The 24,664-nt window shown below is 41.3% G+C and overlaps 2 protein-coding genes across 6 annotated transcripts in view; both read right to left on the bottom strand.

The window, feature by feature from the left end:
- The window catches only part of rps19 (ribosomal protein S19), a 249,818-nt gene extending 245,109 nt beyond the window's left edge, over positions 1-4,709 (bottom strand). The window contains exon 1 of the mRNA XM_071468614.1: positions 4,706-4,709. The gene's annotated coding sequence lies outside the window, so the exon portion shown is untranslated. The remainder of the gene's footprint in view (positions 1-4,705) is intronic.
- Positions 1-24,664, bottom strand: part of LOC139612719 (polycomb protein SCMH1-like) — a 61,297-nt gene that overhangs the window by 1,490 nt on the left and 35,143 nt on the right. Inside the window, exons 1-15 of one of the 5 annotated variants that reach the window (XM_071468592.1) lie at positions 14,879-15,044; positions 14,072-14,204; positions 12,369-12,420; positions 12,003-12,080; positions 11,646-11,716; positions 11,290-11,524; positions 10,509-10,597; positions 9,975-10,221; positions 5,269-5,513; positions 4,639-4,830; positions 3,751-3,877; positions 3,246-3,446; positions 2,916-3,086; positions 1,873-1,995; positions 832-963 (exon numbers count right to left, since the gene is read on the bottom strand). In XM_071468592.1, the coding sequence (XP_071324693.1) occupies positions 832-963; positions 1,873-1,995; positions 2,916-3,086; positions 3,246-3,446; positions 3,751-3,877; positions 4,639-4,830; positions 5,269-5,513; positions 9,975-10,221; positions 10,509-10,597; positions 11,290-11,524; positions 11,646-11,716; positions 12,003-12,080; positions 12,369-12,393 (1,936 nt within the window). In that variant the 5' untranslated portion in view covers positions 12,394-12,420; positions 14,072-14,204; positions 14,879-15,044. Of the gene's footprint in view, positions 1-831; positions 964-1,872; positions 1,996-2,915; positions 3,087-3,245; positions 3,447-3,750; positions 3,878-4,638; positions 4,831-5,268; positions 5,514-9,974; positions 10,222-10,508; positions 10,598-11,289; positions 11,525-11,645; positions 11,717-12,002; positions 12,081-12,368; positions 12,421-14,071; positions 14,205-14,878; positions 15,045-24,664 lie in introns of those variants that run through there. The other 4 variants (XM_071468593.1, XM_071468594.1, XM_071468590.1 and 1 more) reach the window with 4 other exon arrangements.

Genomic DNA, 24,664 nt, shown 5'->3' with positions numbered 1-24,664 from the left:
AACAAGTAATGCTCAAACTCAGCGTGCTGTACATTTCCCTATCTGCCCACACCTAAGAATGCCTTGGTGGAGGGCTAATTTTATAAATGCACATGCCCACAAACCTGTGAGCACATCCATGTGTGCAGACACAGAATGTAGTAAAACAGAAGCATCCACTGTTTCTGTCTCTACCTATTTACCCACTTTAAGTAATTCCAACAACCTGGGAGCTTTGAATCTGTAAACACTATTCATTGCAGAAAGATATAACGTTTGTAGCAAACATAATTTCTTTTACAAGTCGTGACAAACATGTTCAAATGTATCATTATCAGTCTTAAAAACTGTACTGGTTAAGCCTACTTACAGTTCATTCAGTACGATTCCTCTCATTCTAAGATGTTATGCTCCATTCAGGGAGACAAACAGCAATGTGGGAAAGAAAATGCAGCTCCCTTATTCATTTGAATGGGGCCTTCGGGCATCACAGCTTGGTTGTCCATGCAGAGGGCTCCAGCAAAAAAACATGCAGGGTCATCATCCGGAAAACTGCTATGTCGGCCAGTCAAATATGTGTAAGCGCACATTTCTGATTTTCTGCCCTTTGTCGCATGATTTCCACAATGAAAGATAAAATGATGATGATGCTGCTATAATGTTTCACCAGAATATTATATACTACTGTGCACTGTTATCAGAAGCACATGCCCACATCCTTTTTTTCAAATGTCGGGAAGTTTCGGTCTGATCACCCACTGAGGAGCATTTTCATATTACCACATGTCAGTACAGAAATGTTGTACAGATGTAGACAGTGACAGCGTTTCCTATATCAGTGTCTCTTCCTACTTGTAAAGTTGTTGTGATGCAGCAGCTTAGAGGGCGACCTCAGTCCGGGTGGCAGTCCCGTAGAGTTTGGAGAGAGAGGGCTCTTCTTTAAGTGCTCTGATGCGGCAACGCTGTTCTCCATGAAGGACTCGCCTGGGGACAATAAAACACTGATACTGAAACAATCCCAAATAACAAGAGACCATCAGCCAAGAAATCCAACATCGTAAATACAGAATGATTAAAATACTGAATGTAAAGAAGTGTTTCCACTATTCTCATGACATATTTCACACTACAATGATTTGTGTGTGTTCTTGCTGTCTGTAAAAGTGAGTGTTGCCCTTTAACATAAATCTTTTCAAATATTCCATTAACATAATTAAAATGTAAAGAAATTGAAAGATGATTAAATGATTAACCTCCTGCCCCCGAACTTAATACCACTCGCTCTTGAGCCAAGAGCTTCTTCTGTCTTATTAGCACCTTTTATATGATTATATAAAGGTTTTTCCAGACAACTCAGAGCAGTTGATTAATAGAATAAAATGTCTCATATAAAATGTAGCACAGTGTTAAAGTTAAGAGCCACAGATTATAATAAAATAAATACTATATGCATAAGTGGAGGGGTTGTTTAATCAGTGAAATCTTTGACTTAAGTTTATTTTTAATTCATATTTTACTAACAAATAAAAGAACAAAGAAAAATACTATCCAAAGGCAGCCAGGAGCAGAATATCTCACATATAAAATGATCCAGCAAAGCACAAAGTGGGTATGGCTAAATTTGGTCCATATTTCCGCATTAATGTAGTGCACAGCAGCTGGCATGTTATCCTCCAGTACAGAGGAAAAATACATTTTAACTGTTAATAGTGGAATCAAAGCCAATCATGAAAGGCGATAATACAGTGCCTTATTAGGGCTAAGCAAACTAACTAGAAAGGCTGTTCTTCGTCCTGACATGACTGTCATCAGACTACCAATTATACCAGAGTCCACAGTGCATGAGGATCATGGTAGATTAAATAAATGACTAAGATTACAAAAGTCAAGTACCATCAGTGGAGTGCCGGGCGATTTTGGCCAGTTTCTGGGGAAGGGGACTGTTGTAGTTCTGAAGGAACCTCTTGGTGCCTCGGCCTGGGCCCGTTGTCAGGCTGTCACCAAAACTTCTTCTCTCTAAAAGCAGCCCATGTGGAGGGAAGAGCAGAAGTTGATACAGCTAGAGGCAGTAAAGGTGCAGATTAGTGAACCACACTGTGTATCATTTGGTTAAACTTATCTAGAACTCTGCTGAGGCCGCTGGGCAAGAGCAATCCAGACATTTGTGTATTTTGAGTGGTGGAAATACTGAACTTGTTGAATGTGTAAATTCTTAACCAATGGATTTGGTTTGTGTCAATGTTGTTTCTCAGCATGTAAAACAAGCAATCCGCTTGGCAATGAACAGCACATTTCATTTAACATTTGAACTCCACTTCAAAAAAGTAGCTTGTTGTCAGCATGCTATTAAATGGCTGTACAGCTTGTAGCCAACACAATTTCTTTTAATTTCTGCTTTATCTTGTTCCCAAGAAATCTAAACTCCAGCCATGAAATTTCCCTCATTAAAACTACTTATTTTCCTTTCGTGCAGCAGTATAACAGTCTACAGATACTCAGGGGAGGCACATGCTGCACCTCCCTTGAGCATTTGCAAGATTTGTTTCTTAGAGGCATACAGCCAACTGTAGGGAGTTTTTTTAATCTCCTAAAATCAACAACATACAGAAAAATATCAAAATGAAAGCACCAATACAATTGCTGTCATAAAGGTCAGTTCATTATGACATTAATATGTAATAAATGGGTAAAATGTCAGTCTGTTTTATTGTTATATCCTTTTCAAATTCAACAAAATGTGCACATGTAATCTGAAAAATTAAATGGATGCTGCTAAATCTACGGTTGGTTTTCTAAAGATGCTTCACTCCAGACAAATCCAATCCCTGCCATCAAATTTGATTCAAACAATGAGGACAAGTTCAACATAGTGGCTGTAAATGAAATTTGGTATTTGCATTCACCAAGAAGGTGTTGGAGCAGTGTGCAGTCCTGACCTGTAGTGTAGGTGTGACTGTTGTAGTGCAGGCCTCCTCTGGCTACAGGCTGGCTGCCAAACAGAGGATCGCAGTGAAGGTTGTGGCAAAGTTTTTCCAGGAAGCGGAGAACGTAGGTGACACTGCTGACTGTGGGCAGGGTCAGGGTGTGCTGCTGCTGGTCAAAGTAGGCTGCACAGGACAAACGAGTGTCAACGGGAGTGAGCTTTATTCAAGTTTTCTAGTCCTCACATTTTATGTAACAATTAAAATTGAATTTACACTTAACAAGGCAAGATCCTAATTTTTTCGAATACCTGAAATAAATGCTGCTATGTGTGTGATTCTTACCTGAGATGATTTCGCCACCTTGGCCAGATTTGAGGCAAGAGAAGACAGTGCCCTGGTTGTGGGCAGAGTCCACACAAGCCTGGACACACTGCTGAAGCACCGAAGAGGCCCGGCCTGGCCCAAAGTGGTCTGGGAGCTGCTGGATACGCCGTTGGTCCAAATGGGGTCCCACCTTGCCGTATTTGTTAAGGTACACACAAACTACAGGACGGAACAACAAGCCGAGGATATTTAATCAATTGGATTTGTTGACTTTAAGCCTTGTTTCCAAGTATTAACAATAGGGGCAGAAACTCTTTATCACTCACTATACTTGCAAATTGAAACCAAGCTACTGTACATTTCTATAATCTGTATCTGTCAGACTCTGTTTCCAAATCAGCACAAAGCTAGTGACAGTAAGTGACAGCACGAGTCACAGTCTGAAACATTTACTGAACATCCCAGGTAGGAAAACCCATCAATAATAATGGGCAGCACGTCCAGGTCTGTGTACGCTGTATACCTGTGGGAGCCTGTAGTGCAGAGTTGGGGATGGTGGCATTGTCCAGAGGCACAGTGCTGGTGTCGGGCTCTGGGGTGCTGCTGGTGGGAGATGTGGGGACTGGATTAGGTACCACGCGTGGTTTTCTCTGCATACAAACAGACACATTCAGACATTTTACAGCTTTTACTGGTTCATTGCCATCAGGACATTTGATAGGGTTAGTTAATAATACAGCATGAAATGTGACTCTTTATGTTGCACTTTGTTGTATTTTCATATTTCAAGTGCCATTGTGTAAATGCAACAAGTTGTAACATGGGAAATCAAAACAAAGATCAAAAGGAAATGTTAAACTCTGCCAAGTATTTCCAATAATCTCTCCTCAGTACATTATTGGGGCCTGATGAGAGCAGCTACCTGCTTTGCCAGCACACAAACTAGATGCTGCCAACATCGGCTGCGTGCAACCACTGTGCTTTTGCCCAGTTCATTTGAAATGGAAACCGGCTCAATCTGCCGTACTTGGAAAACACATACAAGCAGGATGGTATTGATTTATACCTTTTCATTCAGGACACAATAAACATGTTGAAAGATAAACCCTTTTCCAATTTTCATTTTGAAACTTATTCTCTTGAGGTGTTGTCCGTTTTAACAGGTCAGAAAGTTTGTAACAGAACAGATGAGAGTGGGATGTCAGAGACTAGACATATATCAACAGATGTAAAATTTTGAAATGGGCTAAAATGTCTAAGTAAAGGTGCGCACTGGACAACACATGCTGTTGATTCCTGAGATGCTAACAGGTAATATACTATGTTTTCTAAAAACTGGTTTTGGCAAAATGCTATAAAGTAATCTTCAGTTGTCCAGTAATGCATGTATATGTATGTACAGGAGAGATACCTTGCTACCAGGCTTGGGCCCTCTTTTCTTTGGGATCTTGATAGGTTCTGTCTGATTCTGTGCCTGCTGCAGAGCTATCCTCTGTGCCCAGTTGGCAGGCAGTCTGCCCCTGGTTCGCCCTGGGCCTGTCACTGGCCTTCCTGGGCCAGCCATAGCATCTTCCAGCCAGCCAGCTCTCTTTGCCCAGCCCAACTGCAAAAAAAGAGCAAAGGAGACACAGATTCAAGACAGGGAAACTCTTCAGGCTGTGTTACTTTACAGATATTTGCCATCCCAATATAAGGGAGGTGAATGGTATTTTGTGGCGCTCACAGCATGAAAAAGTCAAAGTCAAGACCAACATGTCTTTCCAGAAACAATGTCCTCGTTACTCTGGACAATCCTCAAACCTTACTGTAGAAATTGTCCCCACAGAGCCTACGATTTTTTCCCACCACTGTTTCTGGGAGGAGACACACATCTCAGACAAACATCTCAAAACCTGGGAAAGTAAAAGCAAAACTATCTGTATGGCTACACACCAGATGTAAATGGGAAAATATGTTTTTTTTTGTCATTAGGATGAACTGACCCTGAAATTGAAGACAACCAACTGTCTCTGATGGCATCTTTAAACCACTTCATGCCTACCTTACTGCCAGGCTTGGGCCCTCGTTTTTTGGGGATCTTGATGGGCCCCAGGTCTTTGCCTGGCTGGATGCTCTGTGGTCCCAACACTGACGCCTTCTGACCCCAGGGCCCTGTGACCTTGGTTTTCCTGCGACCTGGCTTACGTCCTCTCTGACCTGGAGGTCTGCCCACCGTTGGGGTGGGGTGCATGGCTGGACTCTCCACACTCCCGTCTGTCAATGCCCCAAGGCTCTTAGGCAACACTACTGCATGGACAAAGATGGACAGATACACAAGAAAAAAGGCAGTTGAGTAAAAAAACTGTGGCATAATGGCAAAAAGGAACAAATTAATAATTATAGCTACAGGTTTCCCATTTAATCACAGGGGGTAAAATGAAATGTAATCACTTTTGCACAGTCGGAGTAGTTATTTTCTCATTAATTTCATTAGAGACGAGGAAAAAGGGTGAGAGGTTACATCATAAAGTGCACACTCCAATTTGCTTCCTAAGCCTGCTCATTCTGTGAATGTTAACCTCTTAGTGAACTCAAGGCTGGGTTTTTTTTTCCTGCATATAAATAAGGTCACGGAAATCAGACTCCTGGGAAATTCACTGCAATAAAATTTTTAAACATGGATTAAGGGAGGGACAACATATGCATTCAGCAATTCATCAGGACACACTGTCCTGCAGCATGACATCAATAAACTGCTAATCGTGATACTTTTTCTTTGTAAGCACCAAAGAAAATTAAATTCACTTCCAAATTCAGAAGTCTTAAAACCCGAGAATATGAACACAAACCATCTCACACCGAAGGTAAGTGGGAAAATGTATATCATTATAGTGGATAGAGTGTATCACTATAGCACTGTATTGTGAAATGAGACCAACAGGCTTTAACTGAATGAAATGTAACAGGCAACAAGATGAAGATGAAGCAAAGGAAAAACAAGGACACAAAGATATCAGGCAAGAGGTGAAGGATAAAAATGATATGTTTTAGAAGAAGGGACATAAGTAATCAAAGATGGTTTTCTTTTGGTCTACCCTCAAGTCCCTTGTGACTAGAATAAAAAAGGAGAAATGTGTGAACACCTTAAAAGCCTGAGGAATAAACTCTAATAAAGAAGGAAGCTGCTGACAGCTGTGAGACAGTCTTGAAATTTATCTCTCAAACTCCCACACATGAAAACAAACCCTTCCTTTTTTGATGGGAAGCATGTCAGAAATCACAGAGGGAAAAAGCACATGTCCCTAACATTAAGAGAGGGCCTAAATTAAATACATAAAGATTACCAAATAAGATGGAAAAAAATTAACTTCAAAACATCAAGAATGTTTGCACGCATAAGCCACCGTATAGGAAAAATATCCATAGTAAAGCCAGGATAGCTGGGTTCACATGCACCTGCAAGCCTGCACACACAAACAAACACAATGGTACCCAAACTAAAATGCACTGGCATTCATCGTGGATCAACCCATGACAGATTTACGAGAGGAGCGGCCACATTCATTAACACAGGTCTTGGCCCGTGGGGTTGTATTTATTAAACACACCTCTACACAGGCACACCAATCAATGCTAAGCTCAGTCTGCCGGCTATTGCTACTTTTCATAGGGGAGCCACTGTGAAGCTCAGGAAAAAACAAGACATCTGATTTATCCTCCACAGATTGGACAATTCCTTGATAATATGTTTAAAAGGTTTACGGAGCTCGAGGTTAGATGTTCATTGATCGATGGCGGCACTTGTAAATACAGTCAAACAAGCCTGCAACAAGCCAACCCTTGTTTTTTCCCCTCCCCTCTGAGTGCACTGAGTTCATTGAGTTCACAAAGCCACCACTGCTAGCCTCATATTACAGTAAGATATCTTCTCTAGTGCTTTTAATCTATCACTCAGACTGCATTTCTGTAATTTCATTAATCTTTACTCACCTCTCTGGCTCAAAGGAAAGTCAAAAGAGTGTGGTTGTCTGCGCAGCTGTCCTCAGATTCACCCTCTCCTCCTGCCCTGTCCTCCTCTCCCACTCTTCCTCTGCGTTGCTCCTCCTTTCTGTCTTTTTCCTCCCTTCTCTTCCTCTCTCCTCCCACCATCTGTTGACAATGTAAACACTCTACCTTTCACAGCATATGTCTGTCTTTTCTCTTCGTTTCTATCCTCTCGCTTAACTCAATTCTCTCCAGAGTGTCTAATCAGACCCTGTTAGCCAGGGTGCCAACGAGAGGCCTGTGGAGGGGGCACCAGGGCTCTTTTCAACCACGTCATGCCCCGACTCTGCCAAATGGGTGAGTGCCAGGCCTTCATAAAACACTAGCAGGCTACAAAGACATGTCCTGCCTCCCTATTTCCCTCCTTCCTTTTCCACTCCTTCACAAACTGTGGATTCAGGGATGAGTACAGTTGACCTTGTGGCTGATAACCCTCGTATCCACTCCTTCCTTTTATGTTTCTTGTATAATAGTTTGCATACTGTAGTTCCCAGCTCTGGTTCTAGTTCTTGGGTTAAGTTACAACTTCTGAAATGCTCCAGCTGTCGGAGACAACTGACTGGTGACAAGAAAACCTCCTTATGTGCTAAAAACAAAGAAACAATGTATCATACAGTTCTGCTCATTGTCAAATTGTGTCACAACTGCATGCAAAACCACAGGCACAGATATTTGTTACAAGTGTTACAAGTAGATCCTGTTACTTGACACTGGAAGTCAATTTTCCAAACAGTTCAAAAGAACATGATCTCTGGAGAGAGATTTCTCTCAGGAATTAAAAACAGCAAACTCATGCTGATGAATTAATCAACTGTTCCAAGTGATGCCTTCAGGCAGATGATGCATCCACATCACACTGTTGTGAAGTGAAACCACGGTGCTCCAACTAAACCACCAAATACCATGAAAAGTGATGAAAGCATTCCAGTAGAATATACTGATGAAATTTGTGTGGTGAACTAGTTACTTTTCTGCAACAATTTTTGCATTTAAAAGCAAAAGGGATAAAAAAAATAACTAAATAAAATACGACCACTCACTAGTGTAAAAAAAAAAAAAAAAAATGCTGTCTAGTACCAGAAAAATGCTTAGCGAACAAGCAGAAAATATAAATCAACTTGAACACATTTGCTGTACAAATGGGTCTCAGATTCTACCAGCACGAATGTGAAAATACGGTGGGTGGACAAATTCAAAGAATCGTCTTGTAGTGTAATGTAAAACACATTTATGAAGGTTACTAAGTTTCATTTTTACTGAGACTTCAGGGCCACCCACACTATAAAGGCAACTATAAATATATTGTTTGAAAAATCAAACAGTGTTGTAATTATGATGATGGCAGTCCACAGAGTCCACAGCACTACGATAACAATGACCAGAGTGGCGAACGATATCATCAGGATCACTTTCAGAGCCATTTGATGAACGCCAATCAAAATACATCCAAATTGACAGGGTGTCATGTTCAACATCTCACATGTGGAAAACAAAATAATGAACTAATGTTTACAGAACATTATCGTTCATTAGCATGGATGCCCACATCGTTATCATTATTGTTATCTTTCTTTGTGTTGACGGCCATTTGGTCATGTGTGTGTTCCTTCAACTCTAAGTGTACAATTTGTGTATGCTTCAATATATATAAAAACATTTTACAAAGTAATATAATGTTAAAGTCGTGTTTCCACCTCTGTATAGTAATAAACCTCATCTTATAAGCCCTGCACACCCACACAGGTGTTCTCAGTCAACCTCTCTGAATGGACCTCTGCTCAGGGTAATGTTGGCTGGAGCTATGGTGTCAATTTGTGAGGCCAGTGAATCTCAATATACAAAAAAAATGATGAAACTATCAATTAATTAATACATGCAACCAGAGAGAGGGACATGTCAATCAAGCACATTTTCTACATACTTCCACTGCCCTGAAAAGACATCCCGTCGGGCGAATAAGTGAAAGCAACTTTGTGTGTGTAAAAGTAAGCTGTAAAAGCTACGTGTTCATCCACACATTTTCTCACCTACTCTAGTGGTATCCACCTATGCAGACAGATTCAGTTTAAAAGGTTACTTAAAAAAAATAATGGATATTCAAAGGACTGAGAGCTTGTGAACAGTTTTCAATGGAACCACCTCCCACTAAATAAAAAGTCCCAATGAAAACTGTTGTGATGATTGTGTTTCTGTAGTTTAGCCAAAGTAACAGGGACATTGTTTTTGTGAAGAGAGATAGATGTTGATTTTCTTAAATGCCTATTTCTTTTTTTTTTTAAGTTATTTTTTTGGCCTTTTAGTGCCTTTATTGGATAGGTCAGTGAGAGAGTGACTGGAAAGTCAGGGAGAGAGAGGGGATGACATGCAGCAAAGGGCTGCGGGTCGGATTCGAACCCAGGGCCGCTGCCTTAATGGTACGTGCTCTACCAGGTGAGCCACCGAGGTGCCCCCTTAAATGCCTATTTCAATCCTGTGACCACCATAATCTACCTCCAGCCTCAGAGGCCCACAGCTAAATACCAGCAAGTACTCCAACAGAACAAGGTATTACGATGTTTATCACTGTTCTGACCCACCACAATCCAAGAGTCAAGCATTAAAACGACGGACAGACACAATAGAGTTTAAATATTCAGACAATTTCTTTTAAGAGACACTTCAAAAAATGACAAATAAATGACATGCCTTTTCATAAAACCTCCCACCCACTGTTTAGGTTCATACCTTTGGTGCCAGGTGGCTGAAGGTTGTCTCCAGTGAGGGCACACCAGCCAACAGGGAAGATGTCACGCGAGTCGTAGCGGCAGTAGTAGTCAAAGGCCCCCCGCCAGCCATCAAAGGTGACCAGCACCTCGACACCACGCAGTGCACCCACTGTGGCTGGACAGATAAAGTGGGGATTTTTCCGGTCCACCGCCTCCAGCTTCATGCCCACCTGGAAGGAGTTCTGCTCCGGGGCGGGAGGCTCCTGCTGGGGAACATGGAGGGAAAGGAAGGGGTCAGGTATGGACGTGGGCATGTGTGAGTATCTGTGCATAGTGATGTTCAGAAATATCAACCAAATTCTAGGGAAATTTAACTTTGGGTGATTTTTTTTTTTTAATCTAGTAGATATGATGGGAGTTAACCATCTTCTGTAGACTAAAAGATCTAGCAAAACAAGTAACAATGACTAGACAAACATGCTTGTTTTTTTGTGAAACGTGACAGCAACTAGTTTATCAGAGTGTGTTGAGCTCGTGAGCCTTGTACAGGTACCTTGTGAAAGATACGAGACGGTGCCATCTCAGCTCCGTTTAGTGTTTTCAGAAGGAACATGGGCCAGGAGGATGCATTGAGACGGAAACCTGAAGAGGACGACAATTGTTGTTATAAGTAAACCAGCTTTAGAGTTGTGTAATGAACATGGTGATGCTGACATAGCCAAACCATGGAAAAACTATTAAAATGCAACGGATAATCAATTAATCAATTGGTTGAACATTAATCTCCAACTAGTTTGATAACTGATTAATCATTTCAGTAAATTTTAAGGAAAACATGAAAATTTGCTGCTTTGCTCCTAACTGTAACCCTTTGTTCCTGTAAACTGAACATTTTTTAAGCTTTACAATGTGGTTCGGATAAAACAGAACATGTGATGATGTCACATTATTGTCTGTGAAATTGTGATGAGCATTTTCTTTCCACTACTTTTTGATATTTCAAAGACAAAGCAGTTGAAGATAAGAAGATAATCAACAGATTAATCAATAATGAAAACAATGGTTTGTTTGCAGCCCTAACAATGATCAACGCTGCAGTCTAAATTGGTTCTTTTGTCTTTTCACATGGGCATTCAACACATGTCCTGGGTGGGTGGCTTCATGAGCTGTGACAAGAAGTTATTTATAGGTATTAATGTGACAGATTGACAATTGGTGCTGTCAGTCACTGACATCTAGTGGACGAAAAAGAAAATCCCACAAAAATAAAAAAAGGAGGAAATATCCTGTGACATCAATCAATGTTTTTTAATGACTTGTGTGTGTGCTCCTACCGAGTGGTGGCTGCAGCATGCCTCCATTCTTCTCACAGTTGCCAATAGGCTGGATCTCTGAGGAGTCCACCAAGCGCCAGAAGTCGTTCTTGTTGTCAGACCCGTCCAAACGCAGCCGCAGCCGGGAGCCTGTCAGGCCCACCACTGTGGCGATGCAGGTGGACGTGGTGTTTCGTGGGTCTTGCGCCTCCAGCTTCATCCCCACCTTGAACTCGTTAACTGGAGGTGTGAGGCTCTAGATGGTGATGACAAATGTTCATTCAAGAATGGTGGCAAAATAACAGCGGAGGGGGAAGATTTGGATAGGTTAAAGAGTTAAGAGTGGACATTCTTCAAGGACCCATCGATGTGCTCACCTGTTTAAAGCATGAAGCAGGTGCAGAAATAGCACCAGTCTCTTTCAGGTACTTCTCCCAACTGAAGTGCCCTTCAGAAGAACAAAAATACTCAGAAAACCCTCATAATAAATCATATTACCATAGTGTTCTCTTAATATCTAGTTGAATTATATACATCAGGTTTAGTGCAGTGTTTGTGAGCCCAAACAGAAAGCAACAAAAAGAGACACAGGACTCAAAATCTATTATCAGCATTTGTACCAGGCTTTGTCTTGATGATTAATGAAACAACGCTGAGGCAACAGTTGGGCAAAGTTTCCTGTTGGTATCGCCCACAGTTACTTCATATATCAATGGCTGCTGCACCTTATTTACCTTGATACTGTGAGGGCACCCGGGAGGGCCGTCCACTCCGGGCGTGCTTGATCCTTCTGGCATCTTTCCACTCTATAGCTGGAGGAGCCAAGGAAGACAAAATAAGCTCTCAACTACAAGCGATTTTCTCATCAGTCAATACCTTGCAATACATGCCCAACCCTTTTTAAGGGATTACAGGACTATTACAAGCTAATGTATGAATCTGTCTACAAAGACACAACAAAGGGACTAGTTGGAACCAAGTCAAACTAATTGTGTCATACTTCTATCTTTCCCTGCAAGCTACGATGTTTACTTGTTTGTTACAAATATTTTGGGGTAAAATACCGTAATCATACTGAGAGTGGCACAATAAATTCTTACCTTTCTGTGGTACGGGTTTCCTCATGCTCCAACAATACTGACCAAGCTTCCACTATAAAGACAAGGAAACAAGCACAAAAGAGTAGCTGTGTTACAGCTGCATGGACCATCCACTAGTGTAAGGAGTTTGGTGACTCTTGTTTGTGGTTGCTGTGACAACTGAACTGAAAATGCTAACCTCTCCTTCATCACTTTATTTTAAATTTCAGTCATGATCAAAACACACCACCAGGTACGGTGCGTCACCTTGAGCTTAGGAGAAATGACAGAGCATCTAAATTATTTGCATCTGATGCAATAGTAGGACCTTAAAAATCAAGGTCATATAAATTAAATGGATGCATTTAAAGGACAAGGTCAATGCAAGCTGATGCTGAACAGACCAACAATCTTCTAGGGGGTCAAAGTTCAAAAGATACCAAAAATGTTGGGCTTAATTTTGGGAAAAATATTGGTCTTAGGTTTTAATATTTCATTCAGTATAAGCATCATATAGTTAAAACAAAGAGCTGGAACAAACTGATGAAGAATATATATGATACTGTCGGACATTGTGGATTCCTCCAACTTTAAACCTATTTAAGGGCATAAAAGGGAAAAACTACAGGGTTAACAACAGAGTAATAAAGGGTTTTATAGTTTTGACTCAAATAACCCATCATACCAATAAAAATTGAGGAGTATTCAGACCCCAAGGTTAAGACACCATGTTAATTGTACTACCATGTTTTAAGGGAAATCAGAGAGCTGCTCGTTATCTATTGCAGGTCACTGGATGTCTCTCCTCATGGCAGGCAGGGGGTCGTCATGGGAGCCAGACAGGGTAAGTTCAACAAAGAGGCCCAAGATCATGCCAACAGTGCACTACATATGGTTTTCATTAACCTTTACATGCTTTAAAGATTCATTTTAAGATCAAAATATTTGCTGTGCTGCCAGTACATAAAGACAGTAATTGATATAAACAGAGAGGATAAGTGATCAAAAACACCTAAAAAAAAAAAAAAAAAAGCAATAAAATTCAGCAGCATCCCAAACTACAACCTCTAAAATCAAAATCAAATTGAACACCTCTCTGACAATGAGTGTGATATTTAGCTTATTATTGTTATTTCACACATCTTTCATGAAACACTTCCATGAAATAATCTCATAGGAAATTACACATAAATATTGCACATTATGTCACAATGACTGTGGTGGATGTTTACAAACTTTCCCATTATCAATTAGTGAACAAGAGTTTAGAGAGGGGTGACATGCTTTGAGGCTCAGTGACCCCTGTAACCCAGACCGTGGGTTCACCAGCATTACCAACCAGACACAACACACAGGTCAACGGGTCAAAGCGGCATAAACAACTGCTTCAAGTGGCTGTTTATCCGGTCCCACGGTGGCCCCACTTCAATGCAGTCCAAGTGACACAAAATGTATATAATTATAGTTTAAAAGCTTTTTTTTTTTATAAACACACCCAAGCTACCATGTGAAGAATTGCACGACTTAGTATTGACACAAAGTACACCGCGACACTTGTTAACCATCTACCAAATATTTGAATGTGCCGAGGAAACAGCTCAGCTTTATTTAAGAGCTGTTATAAAGTCACTAACATAGACAAACCAATAAAAAAAAAGAGCGCTGACGGAAGAAGACCCACAATGTAAATTTAGAAAGGGTGCTGTTCATGTAAACATGCCTACCTTAAAACTTCATAACCGTTTAGCAGCGTCTCTCTCCCCTCCGGATGATTTTCTTTTCAATAGAAGTGCGCCTTTTTCCTCCGCCAAGGGGGATGGCGTCCAAATTAAAGCGACCCGCTCCCTGTTTTTCCGTCTGAGGGAAGTGACAGGAGGACAAGCGTTAGAGAGCTCAGCAGGTTCCCCGTCCTCCTGTTGCTAACCCACGGGGCTGTTCACCAGCCAACCTCCAGCGGGTATCACTTGTCCGACCACCTACATGAGACGCTATGTTTGCATTTGTTTCCAAAACCTCGCGTCTTACGTTGCCGAAATTTGTTGAGCTTCATTCAAAACACAAAGCTAACACATGGGGACCACCACCCCCACCCCCCCCCCCCCTCTCTCTCTCTCTCTCTCTCTCTCTCTCTCTCTCTCCCCTGTGCTACATTTGCATGAGCGCTAGATGCTTATTTACGTGACAGCAGCGCCAATTGCGTTATTCGGGAGTTAAGACTAAATTAACCCTAACGACGAAGGTATAATATAAATCATACAAGGATATTTCAGTATGACAGTCAAACGTGAAGCCAGTGCAGACAACACATCCAGCATGCTATGCTACGCACGGCTACACAGAGACATGCCCACTGCCCAGGATGCTAGCTTAGCATGCTAGGTGGCTCGCTAGCTCGTTGACCTGATTATAAATATTAGCATTAGCAAAACGGGAGCATACCAGCCCACTGAGGCTAGCCTGTGCTAATCTGGGCTCAACGCTGAAGCTGAGCCTAAAAGGAGACGTTGCTCGGTGTATCCGAGGATGTTTACCTTGCTTTGTAACGTGTGTGTTTGTTTCTGATGTGGATTTAGCGCTTGTCCGCCATTTTTTCTACACGATGAGGAGGGGGTGTTTTGCCAACATTTTTTGTTGGCCAGTCAGTCAAGCGAGCGAACCGGGGATGGAGATGGGGGAAACCAACGACCCCTGGCGGCTAAATAACGGTACTGTAAACAGTATGAAAAGCAAAGTCTTGATTCATTTTCCTGCTTTACCCCAAGGTAAATAAAAAAGCAGTCCATCTAATACCCCAGGTATCATTTATCTGTTATCTTTTACATTGGAATAGCAAAACATCTAGGGGTCATTTCAACTCAAATTGAAACTGTTTTTAAAGAGGGATCGGTCATGAATGATCTGCTTGTCTTCTATTCTATTCTTGCTTCTATTGTATAATTGTTTGTAAGTTGTAAGTTTGTGACTTGTGCTGTTTTGTACATGTTTTGTTGTAAGGTTTTGTGTGTGTTTGACAAGTGCATCTAGGAATGACAATTGCAAACGGTTTTTTTTTGCCATGATATTTGCTATATACATGTCCCTATTACATGAAATAAATCAACAGTACTTGAATACATAAGAGTACTTCCTGTACTTTTTGTTTGTTTGTTTGTTTTTTGAGGCCAACATTGATATGACATTGATATTTGTAAGTTAAAAACATTTGACAATCATATACCACTAATATTCATAAATTGAAATAAACATTTAGATAAATATAATGATTTGGGTATAATGTGGTAATTAAATGTACTATTACTATGTACTAAGCAACATTTTTTACAGTTTAAAACATAAGTCTGTCAGTTCTTTGTAGTAGTTGCACTGTATGTACTGGTGTCACTGTTTCTAAATTACTTTAAACATATCTTTGGTGTTTCTGTACTGCCATTTATTGTTGCTTATCTGTTGTGCTGGCACATACAGCAACATAAACATATTTGCATTACCCCTAATCTGATAAACCAAAATCAATATTGACATTTAACATTTATCCCAGCATTTTTTGCCCGACCCCACACTGTTGCACTCTTTGTAACCATGTATGCACATTTTACAGTGACAGTTTTATGTTTACTTAGAAAGTGAATGCAGATTTCTATTTGCTGTTTATGTGAACAGTATGTATCTACTTGTCTTTAAATACAGTACTAGCTATGTTAATGTTCCCTTATCTTTTTTGTACATTATTGTCATTGTTTATGCCTGTGTGTATCTGCCTGTAAATTCATTTTTCGCACTGTTAATACGATGAGAGCTCTTTGAAACTGGAATCATATTTCTTACATACTTGGCCAATTAAGTTTGTTTTTTTATTCCAATGTTATTCTAGTGTCAGTTCAGACTTCTAATATCCTTTAGTCTCCCAAAACATCTTGACGTTGCGAGATGTTAATGAACAACAAATCTGTGGACTAACATAAATTTAGGTAAAACTATTTATGGAAATTTGTTTTATTTTTTTAATATCTTTAATTTGCATTTATTTAGACATACTATTAGACCAAACTAGAACATTCTTACAAAATAAGTTCATAACATCTAATAACATACTTTAGTTTTATTTATCATATCATATCCAACAGACTATTTCCAGAAGTCACATATGCACTTATGGAACTCTTATGTTTGAAATAAAGTCTCTTATTAATAATAAACACTAATTTGATGAAACAGTGTTAATAACCATGATCAATAATTCATCACAAGAATATGAAAGGAAGTCAAATAAGAATGGAATTTTAGTAAATGTTATTGCTGCATTACTGCTGCACAGAGCACTGCTGTAGATTCATTTATACTGTGCTCTAGTTTTGGGTGTTTGACTAAAAATGTGGGGTATTTGCCTTGAGCATAACATGAATAAAATTTGATTATCAGTGCACACAAAGCTTAACTTATTAACCACTATTTGTTCCAGTTAGGCTCTTTATAATATTCTGAACATTTACAAATAGTGAAATTTATTTCAAACATAACCAAACATAATCCACATTCCCAGAGTGAAATCAGACCAAAATATCTCTGTAATACAATGTGCCTGCAGCAGTGTAATAAACCTGGCACAGTACAATATCTCTAAAGATATTTCAGATAAATTGTGTAGGTGTGAAAATTAGAAATAGGGGCCATTTGGTAATGCCATGCCAATTAGGTCTTGGTAGCAACTGTAACTATGTGATTTGAAGAAACACCCAGCAGTTCAATTGTGTGTAATGGTCACCTGGCAGCACTGCTAATGCCCATTTCAGCCTACGCTGGGCAGGCCATGGCCCAGTGGCCCCCTGCACCCCAGGCAATTATGTTTGGTTTCACACGGTGAAAAGGGTTAATTGGCAGCACCCACGCGCCTGATTGGACCTGTTTCACGCCTGTCGGCCTTCATCGCATCGAAGGAAGCCCCAGTCCACCAGGCACCATTATTAGAACACACACAAACACACCTCATGGACATGCACTGTACGCAGACTGTGCACTTAAATGTAAATGCTCCCATGACTGTACATATGTGGTGAAGTTAACACACATGCACATAACCTGCACATACCTTATGACCACATGTATACTCACACACATGAGAAAGCCAGACTACCCAACGTACACTTATATATACCCACATGGACACACTCATAAAGAAGTATTGCACCCCACTGAAGTCCTCATTGTCCTCATGCAGAGAAGTGTGTTCAAAATTGTTTGCATGCATGTATTATGCAAATCGCTTCCTGGATGATTCTGACTAATATCACTAGGGGTCAGTGTTGTTTTATACAAGGCAGGGCTTTGTACATTCACATCATCATGATGTATCTCAGCTTTCCTCTGAGCACAGCACAGTTCTGCTTATTATCATCATTGCCACTCACTGTCCTTTTAAGACTCTCAAACTTTTATTATAATGATGTCTTTTTCAACTTTCAAAGAACATTAATTTGTCTTTTATGATGTTAAACTCTTTGGTTTTGTTTCCTTTTCAGACAGTTCTGTCACAGATGTGTTTGTATTCTACATTATCTCTGTGTTGGTATCATTATAGGTAAACCAAGCGACGTGCGGTGAAGCCATGCCCACTGTATAATGTGTGCCTGTCTGTTTGTCGAGGTCTCCATATGGTTGTAGTTGTTGTTTTTATTAATAACGCTTCAACAACAGAGCTACCAGCAGTCTATGAAAGTCCATCAGCCATTATACAAGCCTGTTTGACTGGCAAATAATAACACTGACAATGTGTCCCATCCAACAGACCGCTCCACTATAAATCACACTTTCCCATGGCTCAACAAATTGCACACACAAAACCTATTAGTTGATACAATTCTTGTGAAATGTTTTTGTCCAAGAAAAACTGAGTGAAGTCTATGAGAGTCACTTGACAGGTGATAATGTTTCACCTACATGTACCAAGATGTTTCTCACTGATGCAATAAAATCACCAACATAGAGCAGCTCTTTCAAACAGCAAAGATTGTGAACATATAAGGAGAGATATCCAGTATGTGACTCACAAGTATTTGATAAAGGTGTTACAGACGAGATAAGCAAGATAATCTGGCCTCCTATTTAATAATATTTTTGAGGGTTGAAAGACACTGAAAATGCCTGGCTGGAAAAAGCTCATTCTATTCACTCAAAGAACATGCAAATCATTTATACAAACTGCACCGTTTGATTTGCAGATGCAAATTCATTTGATGGCTGTCATCAGAGGACATTTTAGAAGTAATTTCCTCTTATCTTGTTAGCGCGGTTCCACAGTTCCACATGATACAAATATACAAAGAACCTGTAAATGTACAATTTTTGAGACGGACTTATTGTGTGGATGCAAATGTAAATTCTCACATTAGTATTTGCTCTTTTCTTTTGGCAACAGTATCAGTCTTTGGTCTGTTTGGAATGTCTTGCTTGCTCTTTTCATTTTATCGCACTAATTGAATCTGGCTCTCTTAGCTGGCAATGTGTTTTTGGATTTCCAAACATGTTGCTGTAGGTGTCCACTAGCCAATGGCATGACTCCACCATCGCGGTCTGTTTCTGCACATACAGACAGTACGGCAAGGATCTTTTCCCACTGTGCCTCCTCACCACTTTCAGCACTCTGGCACGCTCCAACAAAGTCGCCCTGCTCACACGTACACAAATACCCAGACACACACAGACATAAATAAACACGCACACACATACATGCACATGTACACACAGCGAGAGTCAGATTGCGTGTGTTCCTTCCCGACTGTGCCTCAGAGGACTCTGCGCTTGTTCCACAGACGAGCACATGCGCGTGCACACACACACACACTCACAGAGTCCTGATACACACTTCCCATCTCTGCTGGCATCCTGGGAGGGACGTGCAAGAGAGAAAGCAAGAGCATATGTTGGATAGACGTTTGGTGAGGGGGGATATTTCTCTTTGGATGTTGTCTTACAAGCTCTGACGGCGTGGCGCAGAAAGAAGGCATTTTTTCGTCCAATTTATTAATCCTTTTAGGCAATGTTCTCTGTTCAGAAATGCAAATTGAATCAATCTGAGGCTGACTTTAAGACTTTTCAAGTGGGATTTAATTAGAAGCCAGGGCCTGCAGTTTTTAATGAGAGAGGGGGTGGAGAGATGGAGAAAGAGAGAGAGAGAGAAAGAGAGAGACATGGGGAGGGAGAGTGGGTTGCGGTTTTGATCTGGGGGTCCTGCTGGAGAAAAGATACACAAACACCCACAACATGCACACACACAAACATACACACATGCACGCACACACACAAATGCACCCCGTAGAGCCGCGTATGAGGCGGATGCCCGCTGTTTGGTTTTTCTTCACTTCCCTCATATCCTTCTTGTGAGAGTTCAACCAGAGACCTTGTTACTTCAGTATACATCTCATACCCTCACACCAACCCAGCGTATATCGCCATAGATGGAGTGCAGCTTCTTATTGCTCTTCAGTGTTGGAGCTTCTCAACAGTTAAAAGACCTCGGGTTAATGCAGGACAGCTCCAATTTCTGAGGGCATGTAAAACCAGAAGATGCTTAGTGCAACACAACATACAGTACCTGCCCTCTGTGGATGAGCAGTTGGAGAAGGCATTGGCACAGGGGTGCAAGGGTTCAGTGCCGCTAAGCCAGAGTTTTTTAATGAGGCAGCTGTTATTAACTTGTCTTGCTGAACAGTCAAAGAGCTGAGCCGGAAGTAAGGATGTACTGATCACATTGTTTAGCAGCACTTAGTTGTATTAGACCAGCAAAAATATTGCTGAAGAAAGCATAAATGATCCTGCGTGAGGGGCCGCTGTATGCTATCATCTCATTATCCATCCATGTAGTTGATTGGATCCCAGTTTTGGCCACTTTTAATGAACCAGTTGAGAATCCACCCAGATTGAATTGAGAGCAAATCAACCCAAGAGTGAATTTATCTCATCAGATTGTTTCATTTGAGTAATTTCTTTATGAGCCCATCACCGATCATTTAACATTTTTTATCAGATTTATCTCACAGCCCTTCCTAAAGGTTGTAAGGAAGGTTGGGTTGGGAACCACAGCTGATTTTGCCCTTTCTTTCCCATTTTACTAGGGGTCAATGTGTGTGTTATGCTAAATGCATGTTTGTATGTGTGTGTATGTGACTGAGCACATGTGAAGGCCATGAGTGCCAACATGTTTGAGTTATTTTTACTTATTATAGTTATTTGAACAGTTATACATTTTCCCGTCACTCCCTTGTAAATGATTTTAGCAGAGAGCACTTTCCTCTCTAGAATTATCAGAGATTGCACTGCCATTTGGTGATCACGTGCTACATCTGATACATTTTGGGGAAATATGGTGCTGTTAAAAAGGGTGAAGTCGGCCTGTGGTGTTGGGATGTGGTTTGAGAGCTCACGCTCTCCTCTCTACAGTAACTCTCTGCCTTCTTTCCCTCTCCCCTCATCGTTTCCTGTCACCCGCTCAAATAGGGGCCAAGGCTGATGATTTTTCAGGGACTGTGTGACATCTTCATTGACACTATGTCAGATTTTTCCCTTTGTATATTTTCACTTTCATGTTGGCATCCACCAGGACAAAGGGGAGGGGAAGGGTTTGATTGGTTAGTGCTTCTAACTTGACCATTTTTACTTTGAGAGTTTCCTCTGTGCTGCTGTCTCCCATAAAAGCTGTGGGTTGTCTAAGCACTGGAAAAGTAGCAAAAGATAAATGTCAGGGAGGCTTTTTTCTAGCTTGGGAAGCTTAACATAGGTAGGAATAAACATGAAATGATATGCACGAAAACAACAATTTCGGATGCCAGCGTGGTTGATGTACAGGAGCTGTGAAAGGAGGGAAAAGATGTGAAGATGTGACTTTTAGGCTGCCACAGGGAGACATGAATTTACCCATTAAAGTTAAAACTCCAGTGTGTGCCTCGCAAAATGCTTGACAACAAGTTGATACTGTCACTGTTTAAATAATACTAATTCATCTCCATTATTGAAACATGTAATTAATCTCTCTCTCACCCTCTCTGGCTGTCTCTCTGTCTCCTTCTCGCTCACATTTAATGGAACATGAAAGGGAAACCCAAAGAGCAAATCCTGTGTTGTGGTCCTTGCGGGGAGCTCATTGAGGGACTCACATCAGAGGAGAAGACAGGCAAAGAGACAGACGGGTGGACATGTTTTGACAAACAGACAGTTGGTCCAAAACTCCTCCCTATCTTACAGCTCTGTGCCTCCTCTCCCTCAATCTCTCTCTCTCTGTTTCTTTGAACTCAGGCCTTCATTAACAATCTGCTGATTAACAGGCTTGGGAACACGGGGGGTAGACGGATCAGAGGAGGAGAGATGGGGGGGGGGGGGGGGGGGGGGGGGGGAGACAGAGGGAAAGCATAAGAGGGGAGGACAAGTTAGGGTATGTCTACAGTAAGGCTATGTCCAGACCAATGTGTGAATAAATGACCCCCCCTCCCAATTTATTTCAGTGAGACCAATGAGGTTGGCACAGTGGTGATGTGGTGGAGAGATGGTGGAGAGAATTTCTGCAAAAGAACATTCAGGGTTATCCGTCAAAAACACAACATGTCATCCAGCAGCACAATGCTGTGTCCAATCAGTGTCTGTAAATGCAAGCACACGCTCCTGGTGGATAACTTTACAGCGTGTGTTTACCATCAATGGGATGGAGGATAAAAGAATGTGATAACTTTCCAGACTTGTACAATCCTTCCTCATACTGCTACAAGCTTTTGGAACAGCCATTCCAAAGTCCTGACCCGAACCTCACTGAAAATACGTGGACTGCCCTGAAAAGGCAAGAAAGAGGAGGAGATAAAAGATCCAACCAGAATCATGCCAGAAATGAAGTGATGGCTACAAAAAGCAGCTGAATGAGGGGAAAAGTGCTGAGGAACATGCAGATTCTAGCTGTGCTGTATTAGATCTTGTTCTATTTTCAGGAGACGGAAGATTAATTTATTAAAGAAACAAAGATTGTGAGTCTTTCTTTGTGAAAATCATTCTTAGTATAATCATAGCATATGTGAAAACGTATGACTGCAAACACATTCTTTGTACTGTAATGTGAACGCCATATTTCTAGGGTTTAACTTGTGATCGTGAAGATGGAGAATAAAATGTTTGTCTCTGTGATAACTTTCCAGAGTCGTAAAATCCTCATAGCATTATAAACTGCTGTGCAATGTTTTGGTACCCAATAAGCCTTCAAAGTCATAGATCAATCTTTCAAACTGGCCTTGTTGAATCAAATTTCATCATCAAAGGCTCTTAAACCCCCACCCCCACCCCGACCCAATCACCACCACCACCAATGGAGCAAACCGCACTTTACATGGTGCTGTTTTCAGTTTACACTATGTCCACACTAAACTAAATGTTTTTCAGACCCAGAGTGGATAAAGCTGAAAAAAATCTGGCCTCACATTTAAGTATGGACAGAACAAAAACTGAGTTTTTATAGAGCGATGATGTAAGTCTGGTTGGAGTCTGTGTGACAGATTAAGCAGATAACCTTCTCTAACCCAACTTTCACTACTCTATTTGTCTGAACGGACTGAGTTTGGTTGAATGAAAGCACAGGACAGGTGATCACAGAGAGCAGGAGAGGACAGAACAAAGGTTTAATCAGCTGAGGTTGTGTAGCGTCGAGTCGACTAAGATACACAATTTTGTTTGTCATCTGAAAGTGGACGGTGAAGAAGAAATTCGGCCCATTTCCTGTTGTTTCAGTGTGGAAGATCTGTGGAACTAGACACATCATTTCCAGACGTAAACAGCATTTTCATAACTAGTCTGCAAAGGCCATAGTCTCACATGCAGAAGGAGAATGTGTTGCCAGAAAAAGCAAAGAGAGAAGGAAGGAGAGAGACTTTGACTGAGCCTGGGAGAGACTGGGAAACACAGAGAAGGAGAGACAGACTGACACAGAGGGAGAGGCAGTGGCAGAAAGTCGGGCTGATGGGCAGAGACAGAGAGCGAGGGAGCCTGTCTGATGGACAGAGAGAAAGAGACAGACTGACAGAGGAAGAGAGCGAGGGATGGGCCTGTTCTGAATTAATGACTGCTCTCATCAGAAGATGAATGTTCTCCCGCTCTCCCCTCGGAACCGAGCTCGCAAATAAAAAGAAAGTCAGTCCAACGAATAATGAATACACAAATAAATAAATAAGCCAATAAATAAATGAATAAATGTGATAGAACTCCTGAAAAACAGATTATGATCGATGTACGGGCAGTGGCGGTGCATTTGCATGTGTGTGAGTTTTTCTAAATGCACTTTTACTTTTGCATGTTATAGTTATGTACAGCTCTGTATCAACACTGCATGTGGTTTGGTGTGTGCTAGTTTTGGGCTGTAAACATGCACGTTTTTACGTGTGTTTGTGTGTGTGTGTTGGTCTTCATGTTTCTGTGCATGTTGTTCATGTGACTGTGAGTTTGTGTGTGTGTTGGTATTTACTCGCATGTGGGTTTGTGAATGTGGCTTTGTGATGGTGTGTGCATGTATCCATTTTAATTAGTGTGTGTGTGTGTGTGTGTGTGTGTGTGTGTGTGTGTGTGTGTGTGTGAGTGGGGGGGCTCTCTGGTGAGTCTCCTTAACATCAAACAGCTGGAAGTAATAAAATATTTAGGAAGCGCTGGGAGTCTGTGAATATTAATACTGCCTTTTCCCTCTGTCTCTCAAATCTCCCTCTCTTTTTCCCTTCTTTCTGTTTCTCTTTTTTCCTCCCAGTTACTCCCTCCCTCCATGCACACTCACCCGGCCTCTATCTCTCTTCCTTGGCTGCTGCATCTCCTCTGCTTGTCCTCTCTCCCTTTGCTTCTTTGGTCCAAAACCCTGCTCTGGCTCTCCCTAACTCTCTCTTTGACCTTGTTTATGAGGGAATCACAGTCATTTAATTGGGAGTCCGTTCTGCCCGCTGGCACTCAGGCTGATGGACGGAGAAGAGAGGAGTTGACCTATGCCCTTCTGTCATGCTTGCGGCGACAGCGTCTCGCAGTGTGGGGATAAGCAGTGTCACAAGTCCTGTGCGCCACCAGGCAGCAGAGTTCACCACGCTGCTCCCTGCCATGTCAAACATGAAGGTGGACCAGCAGACAGACGGATGCAAAGGGTCTTGAACAAGGAGGGCCACAGGACCTTTTTTTTCCTGCTCTAAGATGGCTCCAACTTAACAGGATTATGTTCATTTCATAGTTTACACCTTAATGACATTTTTAGTGACATAAAATCAATGCCTTTGCATCTACTATGCAAGAATTACTAAAGCAGAGCGCACGAGCGACTTAAG

The sequence above is a fragment of the Trachinotus anak genome, unplaced genomic scaffold, assembly GCF_046630095.1.
Source record: "Trachinotus anak isolate AG129_WGS33_773 ecotype Australia unplaced genomic scaffold, CSIRO_AGI_Tana_v1 ptg000032l, whole genome shotgun sequence".
NCBI lineage: Eukaryota > Metazoa > Chordata > Actinopteri > Carangiformes > Carangidae > Trachinotus > Trachinotus anak.
This window is presented reverse-complemented; position numbering and strand designations above follow the sequence as displayed.